Source organism: Callorhinchus milii, unplaced genomic scaffold (assembly GCF_018977255.1).
Source record: "Callorhinchus milii isolate IMCB2004 unplaced genomic scaffold, IMCB_Cmil_1.0 Scaffold20, whole genome shotgun sequence".
Lineage (NCBI taxonomy): Eukaryota > Metazoa > Chordata > Chondrichthyes > Chimaeriformes > Callorhinchidae > Callorhinchus > Callorhinchus milii.
This window is the reverse complement of record NW_024704761.1, coordinates 9239178-9251546: the sequence shown is the minus strand read 5'-3', so window position 1 is coordinate 9251546 and position 12369 is coordinate 9239178. Positions and strand designations below refer to the sequence as shown.

Genomic DNA, 12369 nt, shown 5'->3' with positions numbered 1-12369 from the left:
GAAAGGTGCCCACACCAGGCTGGCAAACCAGTCTTTCAAAATAAAGAGCTGGGAAAAGATTGCACTCTAGTTTCGTTGGTTTTTTTTTGGGGGTGGGTGGGTGGGTGGGGGTGTGGAGTGGGGAGAGGGGTTTGGCAAGGCAGGTTGTTTCTATTTTGGATGAGTTTACAGGTGTCCCCTCTTCTCTCTGTCTCCTCTCTCTGTGTCTCCTCTCTCTCTATCTCTCTGTGTCTCTTCTCTCTCTCTCTCTGTGTCTCCTCTCTCTCTCTCTCTCTTTCCCTCTGGTCCTGGCTGGAGCTCTTGCTGTGGATTTGGGTTGGGATGATTACAAAAAAGACAGAAACTCACTCTCTTTCTATTTCCCTCTCTCTTTCTCTCTCTCTATCTCTCTCTTGTCCTACTGGATAGAGAGAAGTAGCTCTGGATACCCAGATCCATCTCCCAGATCAGCTCTTGGCAGACAGACAGACAGACACACAGACAGAGAGAGAGAGACAGAGAGAAAACACCTTTTGCTTTGCCAGATTTCCTCTTTCAGTGAGTATCTTTGTTGAGCAAAGTCGTTTTTTTTTAAAAAAAGACTATTAATTCAACAAATGAAGACGTGTGAGTGAGTGTGAGAGTGAGTGAGTGTGAGAGTGTGTGAGAATGAGTGTGAGAGTGTTGGTGTGAGTGTGAGAGTGAGTGAGTGTGAGAGTGAGTGAGTGTGAGAGTGTGAGAATGAGTGTGAGAGTGTTGGTGTGAGTGAGTGAGTGAGTGAGTGTGAGTGTGCAAGAGTATGTGTGAGTGTGTGAGTGAGTGTGCAACATGGGCTTTACTGTTACCTGATGCTTCTTGGCTTGGAGTGAAGTCTAGTGCTGTTCCCTTGTTGTAGCTCTCCTCACTCTCTCTGCCTCACTCTCTCTCTCTCTCTCTTATTTGCTGTCAAACTCTTCCCACAAGAGGCGAAAAATGTGTCTCAATGCCTTGCCTCTTGCCTTCCTGGTGATTTTTTTTTCTTACTATTTCTTTTTTCGTGGTTGTTAATGTAACTCCACCGTTTGTCAAAGTCCAGTTGGATTGTCCTCTTTCCTGGGGGCAAGTCTTTACAGAAGATTTTCTGGTTGCACAAAGCAAAGCATCTCTCTCTCTCTCTCTCTCTCTCCCTCTCTCCTCTGTCTTACAAGGTAGACAATGTACATCAATTCCCACCCCACCCCCCAAAGAAGGAGCTAAGATTTCTTTGGCATATGTGATCCCATTTATCTGCCAACTGTCCCCATCGATTGCCTTAAATCTCTTTAGGTTTCTCTGTACCTTTTTTCACTTGCTCTTTGGTTCTGGGTCTCGTTTTTCATTGATGCTCCAGGTTTTCACACCCAAGTTCTTCTTCTCTCTCAGTCTCAATCTGTCCATAAAACCTTTTTTTTTTTGGTTGGGGGGGGGATGATAATCCAGATCTTCCTTCCAAGGGCATCTACTTCTGGCCAGTTTCACAGTTTAACCTCCTCTTCTCCTCCAGCCTCAAGGACACTCAGCTCCATCAGTCACTCTGCCTGTGAATGAGTGAGTCAGTGAGTGGGTTTCATTCACAGGATGGATTGCAATGGCTCGAGTAGCAGAACTCCCTCTCTGTCCTTTCCTTTTTCTCTCCCTTAAGAAAACCAGAAGCTGCTCAGCAGGAAAGGGGTCCTGGTCAGACACGACTGATCAAAACATTGAGAGGTGAGACGAGAGAAAGAGAAAGAGAGAGAGAGAGAGAGAGATGGGGAGAGGACAGAGGTTTGCTGTTTGCCTTTCAGCTGTTGCTTATCTGCTCTGCTACTGTCTCCAATCAGTTGCACGACAGTTCCCAGTGATGGACACTGTCTGATGCTCAGGGCTTCCTGGAGGCTAATTACATTAAAGCAGGAATGGCTTTTCAGATCAGATGTAAGGTCACCTCTCTCTGACTGAGCCAGTGTTTTTTTCCCCCCCAGTGTCTGGGGTAGAACATTTTTTGCATTATATCTATGTTTAAAACCCAGAACATCATCTTATTCAATGAGACAAGGAAAAAAATAACTGGGATGCACAGGCTGCACTGTCCAGCTGATAGCATCCCTTCAGGAATGAGCTAAAGGACAAGTGATTTCAGAGGATAACATTACCTCTTTAAATGTTTTGACTGTTCTTTGATTTTACATCGGTAGTTTTAGGGGTTTCTGGTGCTGATCAAGTTGGGGGCTGTTAGTGTTTGGGGTAGAATATTTTTTGCGTTATATCACATTCATTGCATTTGCCTTTGATATGGTGTCTATTTGGTGAATTAGCAATTTATTGTGTCAGCATGCCTTCGACGTAGCGCCTTATTACAACGTCTCCGAGACGTCTCAAAGCGCTTCACATGATATACTGTAAAGTGAATTGACTGTATATTTTGTGGGCAATTGTAATCAGTGGTGTGTTTTGTCAAGTGTCCGGGTTTGCATATGGAATCTAATTTACGAGATGTGTAAATTCCGTGTGCAAACGTATGTCTGGAGGGAATTATGGATGCCCCTTAATTATGTAATTAACAGTCAATGATAAGGGTGACACGTGATCCTGCAATCCATTACATTATTTTTAATTACCTATCTGAGGCAATCTGTGATTCCCTCTTTGTACGTAATAGGGATTTGCAGATCAGACCGCAATATCTTACATTGAACGTCAATATCAACTGGAGTGACAGTTTTTTTGTTAACATCAAAAGCTTTGGGGGTGGAGAGCCTTGTCTTGTATACGCACGCTGTTATTTGGTTTCCCAGGGCAAATGCCATGACTTTCATCAGTAGAAAATTCTCTCAATGTTCAAGCTTTCATCGCGTCCAGGCTCGACTATATTAACTCCCTGCTCGCCGGGCTTCCCAAGTCTTCCCTTTCGCAGGCTGCAGGAATTCAACTAAATTACAGCTCTTCAGAACTCTGCAGCTCATGTCCTCTCCGGCAGCAAGCTCTGTGAGTCGATCACGCCCACCCTCGCCCAGTTTCACTGGCTCCCCATCCTCCAGAAGATCCAGTTTAAGAAGATCCTCATCCTTACTTTCAAAGCCCTCCGCAGCCTTGCTCCTCCCTACCTCTGAGACCTACAAACACCTTACCAACCTTCACGTTCCCTCTAATCAGCAGGCACTGGCCTGATCAATGTCCCCCAACCATTGGCAGTTGGACCTTCAGTCTTTATGCCCTCACCCTGTACACTCTGTCCCAGAATCCCTCCACCTCACCCCCTTGTTTGCCTCCTACAAGGCCCATCTCAAGATCTTCCTCATTGACTGTGCCTCTGGTCATCCACACCCCACCCCCCACCATCTCCCTTGTGCCCACACCCCTCTTGATTCCAACTCCCAGGTGCAAACCCTTGACTGGCCAGTACCTTGGGATGTCCTCCTGATGTGAAAGGAGCTATATAAATGTAATTTTGTTGTTGTTGATGTATATAAATGCTATTTGTTGTGGTTTGACCACAATAAGTGAGTTCATCTCAATGCTGAATATCCAAGCAGGAGTTACAATGCCTTCACCCTGCAGATCCCAGCTATGTCTCGTTGAGCACCTTGTCTGTTTGTCCTGAGATCTGGAGTATCCTTCAGTCACCTTAGTTGATGACAACTGCTGTTAATCAATGTGTGTTTTCAGATCATTTCTTTAATGGGGACCTCCTTCCAGGACCAGGGTTTACATTAAGCAGACATTTGGCTGTCTAACGCCAAGACTCAGTCTGTTACATGGCTGTTTTCTTTGAGTGTTTTACTCCAACACACCCCTCTCCCCCACCACCCCCCTCCTTTCCCAGTCGTCTAGAATAAAGACAAAATGAGGGAAATGGTGGAGTGGGGGAAGGTTCTGATGAAGAACGAAAAGTCAGCTGCAGAATGTCTGATAGGTACACAGAAAGCATTAGATGGTAATTTAAAAAAAAACATAGTACTTTGGTCCCTGTAATGAATCCATGCAGACAGCCAAGTGTCACTCCATTAAATAAATTCTTAAGAACTGGAGGAGGCCATTCTGCCTGTTCCGCCTTTTTCGCTGGGTTTTAGACCAAAGGGAGGCATATACTGTATTCTAAAACTCCTTTTCTGCTGTCACACGCAGCACATTAAGCTCTGAATCATTGAAACAACCAAGTCTAAGGCAGTGGTAGTGGGCCTGGCTCTGTGCCAGGCTGCTGTGTGCTAAGCCTCAGCTTTGCTGCAGATCAGAGGAGATGGTTTAGCATGTTGGCCTGTTAGTAACACGAGGAACAATGCACAGTGCAATTCATTTTATTGTGCCAACTAAATGGACGTTAATGTTAGGGTTCACAGTCTTAAAAGCCCCATCCACTTGGATCAGCAGAGAAAGAGGGCTCTGAGACTCTAGCAGTTGTATTATTTACAACCATCTGCATCATTTTGCTAATCCATTAAGAGCCTTTGTATTGCACAAAGTACTCGTACTCGTACAGTTCAAACCGTATCTGGGGAAGGTCTTCTGGCAATTCTTCATTCCTTCTGGACTAAACACAAGAAAATGTTCCTGAACTCACCTCTGTCTTACGTCTTCCTTTCTTTTTCCTCCATTGTGACCTTCCTTCTCAGCTTCACTGATATTATTTGTTGTTCCCTTAAATTTTTCTCCATCGGTAATCCCAGGACCCTGAGCATTCTCTTCCCCTATATCTTAGAAACATAGAAACAGGAGTAGGCCATTCAACCCCTCGAGCCTGTTCTACCTTTCTATAAGATCACAGCTGACCTGTATCTCAAGTCTAATTACCGCTTTTGCCCCCTATTGCTTAAAACCCTGCCTAACAAAATATCTCTTCATTTACTGTTGTCACTGAGCTGTAATGGTAGTCTATGATGCTGGCAGTGGTGATGGAATTGGACTTGGCATTGTTGGTGTTTGGCATTGAGACCAGTGGCAGGATTTGACGTTGGTGGGTGGGGGCGCGGTTAGAAGTGGTCTTGGTATTGACCGCTGGCTTTACTGGTGGCCTGTGCTGTGCTATGGTGTTGGGTGGAGGCACGGCCACTGCATGTGGTTCTGGATGGTGGTGCCATTGCTATTGGTTGGTGATATTAATGGTAGTGGTGTTGGCTGTGGGCATTAGCTATAGGCCTTGGTTGTGTACATGGTGCACTGGTAATCACAAGCTGGTGATGTTGGTGGGAATGCTGAGGTTTGGCATTGGGGGATAATAACAATGATAATAATAATAATCTTTGCATTTGATATTGCGCCTTATCACATCTTTGAGACGTCTCAAAGTGCTTCACAGATTATACTGTAAAGTGGATTGACTGTGTATTTTGTGGGCGAAACGCGGCAGCCAATTGCGCACAGCAGTGTCCCACAAACAGTCGTGGATTGAGTGACCAATTTATTATTATTATTATTTTTTGAAGCAATTATTATTACCCTCGGAAAAGCGATCCGCCAATCGACTAACAACCTGGTTCCTACTTACTGCTAGATAAACAGAGGCGTGTGGGGTAAGGAAACCTGCCCAATGATTTATCCTGCCAGGAATCGAACCCAGGTCTCTCGTTTAGTACATTTAATACATTTTATTGCTTGAGTCTCAAGACTGTGGAACTCCTTCCTTCCACACTCAAGCACACCCCTCACGACACACATGCACGCACAACGACTTGCATTTACATAGCGTCTCGGAACACAATGCACACAACACACACGCACAAACACAAGATGCACGTAGAGGAGAAATAAGGCAGAATCTCGTGCAACAACCAGGGTACAGTTTAATGTGCAGCCTCTGCCAATGCACAACTCCCTATGAAAAGGTTCCGAGTCAAATCAAGCTTGTTCAGCTCAGGGAACATCTCTCGTAAAACCAGTTTAAAATATTGATGCGCAGTCACAATTCAGAACTAAATGAATAACAACCCTAAGAGCGCAGAAGAGTTCCCTGTGAAACTCTGCTACACTCGCTGAAGTGCCTGTGTCTGGACAGAGGAGGAAACAGCGCCGAAATGCATGCTAAGTGAATTGCGTGTGTGTAGCAATAATATATATTACGCAGAAGGTAAATATTTATGATGCAAAAAACACACAATGCAGGTTTGCGGTGCAGTGATATTCCCAGTGAGATAATAACAGGTACAGCATTGCCACCTGCTGTTCTACAAAGAAATGGCAAGTGCACACTTGCTGCCGGCGGCTGATGAGTATGTATTATTTCAGAGATGTCAGTGTTAAACTCTCCAATTAAGAGCACTGGAGAGACTCATTATTCCTTTCCAGCACGTACGTCAGTGACAGAATCCTTCTCTGCCGCGAGAATTGGCGTCCTTGTAAATTTGCTCTGAATTTCTTCCTTCTCTCGTCCAATTATTCCACGATTTGGGCCAGTGACAGGTGGCTCATGCAGCAGAGGGTTTAATCTGCCGAAATGTAAAAGTATCTTTAGTGAAAAATCATATTAAAAATGACTGCGCTAACCCTTAAAGGGATGAAATTCCATCTCCTGTTGCTGTTAAAGGCATTGTCTTGCCTTAACCGGTGAAACATATACCATTTGAAACATTTCGCCCACAAAAATACACAGTCACTACACTTTACAGTATATGATGTGAAGCGCTTTGAGGCAACTTGAAGACGTGATAAAGCACTGTATCAAATGCAAGAAATATTATTATGCCATTAATATGTGGGATTTTGATTTGGGGTAATTGTCCCATTTATTATTTTAAGCAAATGTTAAAAGTAACTATAATATATAATAATCTTTGCGTTTGATATAGCGCCTTATCATGACTTTGAGGTCTTTTGGGTCTTCTGAGAATATACTGTAAAGTGATTGATTTTATATTTTGTGGGCAAAACGTGGCAGCCAATTGCGCACAGCAACGTCCCACAAACAGTCAGATTAAAAAAAAATTGTGAGGCCATGGAACCAAATCATTGGAGATTAAAACTGCATGGAAAGCTCACTAACTTTTTTTTATTTGGTCAAGATTCCATAGGAATGGAAAAGTGAAATTAAAAGGGATAGTGCGAATATTTATGTTGGCTGTTGATTATACAGTTAAGGACACCAATAATTTCCTCTGTGTACATGTCTCGTAAATTAAACCCCTTTATGAAAATACTTCAAAGGGAATAACTATTTGAAGAGGAACATTAGAGAAAGGATTCGGAAAAATGTCGGGAATTGGGTTTAGAGTGGATAACTCCATTGGGGAAAACTTAATCCCAGTATACGTTCAATGAGCAGAATGACTTTCCTTTTACACTGCGTGTTCTCTGATTCTATGATATCTGAAGAGCTGCTGGAGGAACAAAGAGTGGATCCATAGAGGACTGCATCATGCAGCTATTTAACAGATATACATACAGTACAGGATTCCTTTGGTGATGAAATACAGTCAGTTTTAGGAACACTCCTGTTTTCAGACTAGAGGAGAGGTTACCATTCCAGATCCTGTCTGATGCACACAACCCCCCCCCCCCCCCCCGCCCCTTAGCCTAAACTGGGGTTGAGATTCCATGGCAGTAGCTAATAGAAACAGAGTCTGTTGCTGTTTCGTTCTCTTGGCTATTGCAATAGAACACACTCCCCACCCAACCGCCCCCCCCCCAACTTTTGAGGTGAGGAGAAACAGAGAGAGGGGGAGAATTGACCTCTTTATGACTGGCTGTCACTGGTAGATGCAGAGATTGTGAAACACTTGTCAATTTATGACCGATTTTTACTACTCTATCCCAAATCCAAGGCATTGTAGATAAATTTAATGGCGGTGGAATTTCAATACCCCACCAACCCCGCAACCCCAACCCCCACCTATAATATTTCGCCCACAAAAAAAACAGTCAATTCACTTTACAGTACATTCTGTGAAGTGCTTTGAGACGTCTCGAAGACTTGATAAGGCGCTATATCAAATGCAAGGATCAAGTGAATTATAAAGTGAATTGACTGTGTGTTTTGTGGGCGTAACTGGGTAATGCTAAACTAACACCTTATAGCTTCAAGCAGAATAAAAGTAAAATATCCCACTGCACTTTGAACAGCCAGTGTCTCCTGTAATGTATATAGCTGTATTGCTTGAGCTGTACCATTCAAGGGCAGGGTGGAAGATTTTTGCACTTGGTCTCAATAAACGTTGACCGTTTACTTTTAAAAAGCACAGAAAAACAGTACCAAACCCAAAGGTCGAACATCACAAGTAATGCTGGAATAAAATAGGATGAAGAATTTTAATTATCCAAGTTTGAGTGATAGCTGTTTGGTTTCCCTTGGCTGCCGTTGCTGAGTTGGGTAAAACCAACAATGCCCTAACTTCATCTGATTAGGAAAGGTGTGTACTAATTCATAGTTGTTCTGCAGACAGCATTTGGACTCTGCTTTCAGGAGCACGAGTCGCTTGCAGTTCAATGAAAGGCTTTATTTGATGCACCTTAAGATCACTGTGCTGTGTCACTCTGCTTCTCCTCGCTGAACATAGGAGAAGTAGCATAACCTGCTCACGAGAAGCGTAATTTCTGCAGCTTAAGAGACAACCATGAAGAAGGCACCTTGTTCAGGTGAGTGCCTGCGAGCTTTTAACCAGTGACGCTCTTCTCTCTCTCTCTCTCTCTCTCCCTTTCTCTCTCTGTTTCTCTGTATTGTGTGCTCGGTAGGTGAATTGTAATTCAAACCAGTGATGTATTGTTTTATTAAGTTGTCTGGCAACAAAGCGAGAGCAGGAATGTTCTTGTACTGTACGTGGTTAGTTTAAACGAAAAACACCTGAGACAGCAAACTTTCTTGTAGTCCATAAATGCTACAGCTGAGTGGACCTCATCTTCCAGGTGGGAGAGTCTGTTAAACTTTAACTGCAGAAAGGTAATGGCTAAACATCCATATCAGTGTTCTGTTTGACCTTTGCATTTAAAGTCGGTAAACGTTTCTGAAACCCATCCCAATCTGAACATGGAGCTGCTTTGAACTGACTAACCAGTCAGATACTGTATTGTAGGATCTTGTTTTACGCCCAAATCTATTCTTCTGTTGACAGTAACTTTTTTTTTAATTTGTTAAAGGAAACAACGTGGCACTTATGTACTTTAGTAGATAATAAGTCTCATCAGTTGCACATTTCTTGGCAGTTCTTTCTGGGTTCTCTGTCCCCTGTGGTTTGTGGAGGCCTAAAGCTGTGTGTTGTAGCAATAGATTTTTTTAAACAAAAATTAATCTATTCCAGACAGATTTCTTTAAGAATGTGTAACACAAAACATTTACTCTTCATTTGGTGTTTTTTCAAAAAAATTAAATGAGCTTTTACACTGAAGTATTCCAATTTCTTTCTGATCTATGACTTTAAAAATATTTTTGTCTCGATTTTGTTTTATTCATTTTAATTGGAAAATGCAATATTATTAATGTTATCTTGTCACTATTAAGCTGCCATTTCTGAATCCATATATGAAAACAGCTTTTAAAATAGACGCATCTTGTGGGAGGTTGAATCATTTATTAAAACTGTGAATCTAATACAAAGATATAATTTTGCAAAAATGCCTAAATAATAATTTTTGCATTTGATAGACCACCTTATCACATCTTACAGCACAGCACGGAGGCCCCAACTACATGCTTCTGATTCTCCAAAAGTCCCTTACAGGATTTGTACTAAGGTCTAATTTGTGCCATTTCTTAAAAGATTTCTTAATTAGTGGGACATATGTAATCATCGAGTTTGTAAGACATTGAGTGTGTGGGCAAATGCATTCTTCAGCATATTTGCTGTTTCAGAAATGTTAGAATGCCATATTTCTGGTAAGAAATACTGCAAATTAGACCCCACTGCTTTGAAAGGCTTTGCTTTCTTGTACCCTGTGAGACAGCAATTGGCTTTTGTTACCCCATCATATAAATGCAAGTTGCTGTAGTGTCTTAGGCTGCGAGGGAAATGTGATAATGTAGTTTAATACAAGTGCTAAACAGACGTGTGTGCTTGTGTTAGTCGTGTATGCACTGTTGCGATTAATAGAAGCCCAGTGTTGGAGGGACCAGTAATGCACTTCTCCGAGAATTATTCAACATATTAGATTGTGTATGTGAAATGTCAAGCATGTGGTAGTGTTTTTTCTCTGCTATAACAGTCTGCGGCCAGACACCATTAATATTCCGTCTGTCGTCTTCAGAAACCCATTCACTGCTTTACAGTTTCCAACTGGAACAAACTCTCACTTACCTTCTCTCCTTACACTGTGACATTCCAGCGCTGTAGAAGTGAACTAATAAAACAATTACCTTTGCTCCAGGAGGCATTTTACCGTACAATTTTCTTGTCCCATTTTACTTCACATATATTAACTCTGATTCCGAGTGATTTATCTTTGTGTTGTCTGTGCCAGAGGTTCAGGGTAATGTTGGCAGAGTCTTGCCGTCGACCAACATATACATTCAGCGTCTATGAAGTCATGCCTTCCGCAAGAGGCGACATTGAAGAGATGCTCTCTGTTCTTTGCAATATGTGGGCCACATTTGAATACCTTATAAGCTGATGCTCAATGCAGTTCTTTTTCACTCAGTCCAGCTGCCTCACAAATTGAAGACATCAAATCAAATCATATTGAAGTAAAGATTAACTACAATGCTCTCTTTTCCCCCCGCCACCGCCGTCAACAACAACAACAACAAGATTCCATTTATAAAGCGCCTTTCACGTCAGGAGGACGTCCTCTCTTCGAAACACCGACTCACGTTAGGGAAAGGTTCCGCTGTTTATTCCAAATTTCAATAGTTTAGCAAAGGGCAGGACTCCAGGATCTCGCCCAAGTTGCAGGTCTTGATTTAAGAACTCAGAAAGTGACTATTCCATCAGCGAAGGTACCAATAAAGGCTTGGAATGATAAAAAAAACAGTAATAGTAACAATCCTTGCATTTGGTATTGGTGCCTTTCATGTCAGGAGGATGTCCCAGAGTGCCCAGGCTCGTCCTGTAAATCCATTTTGTCTTAAAACTTAAGATGGTGCAGAATTGTGGAACATTCTTCAATTTTAGCCTTAATTTGGAAGCCAGGGTTTTATCCGAACTGTGAAAAATCAGCCACCGAAATAAAACCACATTTTGGTTTTATTTTGGTGGCTGACAACAGGTCCTCTACAATTCTACACAATCTTAAACTTAAATCGAAAATGGTCTCAAGTGACCTTAGATACATCACTTCCATTTCCTCATTAGTCTGTTTTACTGCCCAGTACGTAAACTGGTACTTGGCTGTTAAACTGCTTGGGATTTACTGAAGTGTCTAAAAGGTTAGGGTTGGAGGCATTTGATATAGTACCTTATCGTGTGGTTGAGATGTCTCAAAGCACTTCACAGAATATAATGTAAAGTGAATTGAAATATTTTGTGAGTGAAATCGACAGCCAATTGCGCACAGCAGTGTCCCACAGACAATTGCGGATTGAGTGACCAAATTATCATTTTTTTGGAGGGATTATTATCCCTGGAGAGCGATCTGCCAATCGACTAACAATCAGGTTCCTATTTACTGGCAAGTAAACAGAGGCGTGTGGAGTAAGGAAACATGCCTAAGATTTCGCCTTGCCTGGGAATTGAACCCGGGTCCTCGCGCTTGCAAGGCAAGTGCTCTAACCAATATGCTATAGGATTATTATTAGATTAATAACTAAGTAAAAAGTGTGTACAGAAGACCGAAATGTTTGCTTTTCAGACTTGGGTCAAGAGGTGTGAAGGCTACCAGCTGATGTTTAATCCCAGCTATCTACTCGTTATACAAGGATTGGCACTTGCTATTGGAAATAAACCTTGCAAAAAATTGGGCTACATTATACAAAAAATCATTTGCATTCTATAATGCTCTGAGGCAGATATAACACTCTCACTTCTCCCCCAACTCTCTCTTTCTCTTCCTCCCCTCCCCAGGAGAATGTCAGCCTAGATTATGACTTTCAAGTCTTTAAGTCACAAACCACTGTGCCCCGAGTCAGATATTGTATCAGCTGAGCCAAACTGACATAAAACAAATCGCAAGGGCAATTTCAAGTGCGTCATGTGTAGTCTAAATTATTTTATTTCTACAGCACCGGGGGTGGGGCCAGGGGGGAGGGGGGGGAAGTGTTTATAATACATATATATAATATTTGCTTTTGATATTATTCCTTATCACATTGGAATGTCTCAAAGTTATTCACAGTTTTATTGTTGACGGTTTTTGGAGGGGAATGTGGCAGCCAGTGTGCTCCCAGCTACTTATTACAACAGCCAGGAGGTGAATTAATAATTTATCTGGAGGATTGTTGGCCAAGACAGTAGGATAAACTTCATTCTTCTCAAATGATGACATCCGCTGGCACTTGCCTTGACTCGATGGGCAGAATGGCTCTCTTGTGCTATTTATGGT

General features: G+C 42.3%; 1 protein-coding gene across 1 annotated transcript in view; it reads left to right on the top strand.

Annotated features, from left to right (window-relative positions):
* Window positions 1-8337: 8337 nt before the first annotated feature.
* Window positions 8338-12369, top strand: part of septin9 (septin-9) — an 80596-nt gene continuing 76564 nt past the window's right edge. Inside the window, exon 1 of the mRNA XM_007888500.2 lies at window positions 8338-8538. Within this exon, the coding sequence (XP_007886691.1) occupies window positions 8517-8538 (22 nt within the window). The 5' untranslated portion in view covers window positions 8338-8516. The remainder of the gene's footprint in view (window positions 8539-12369) is intronic.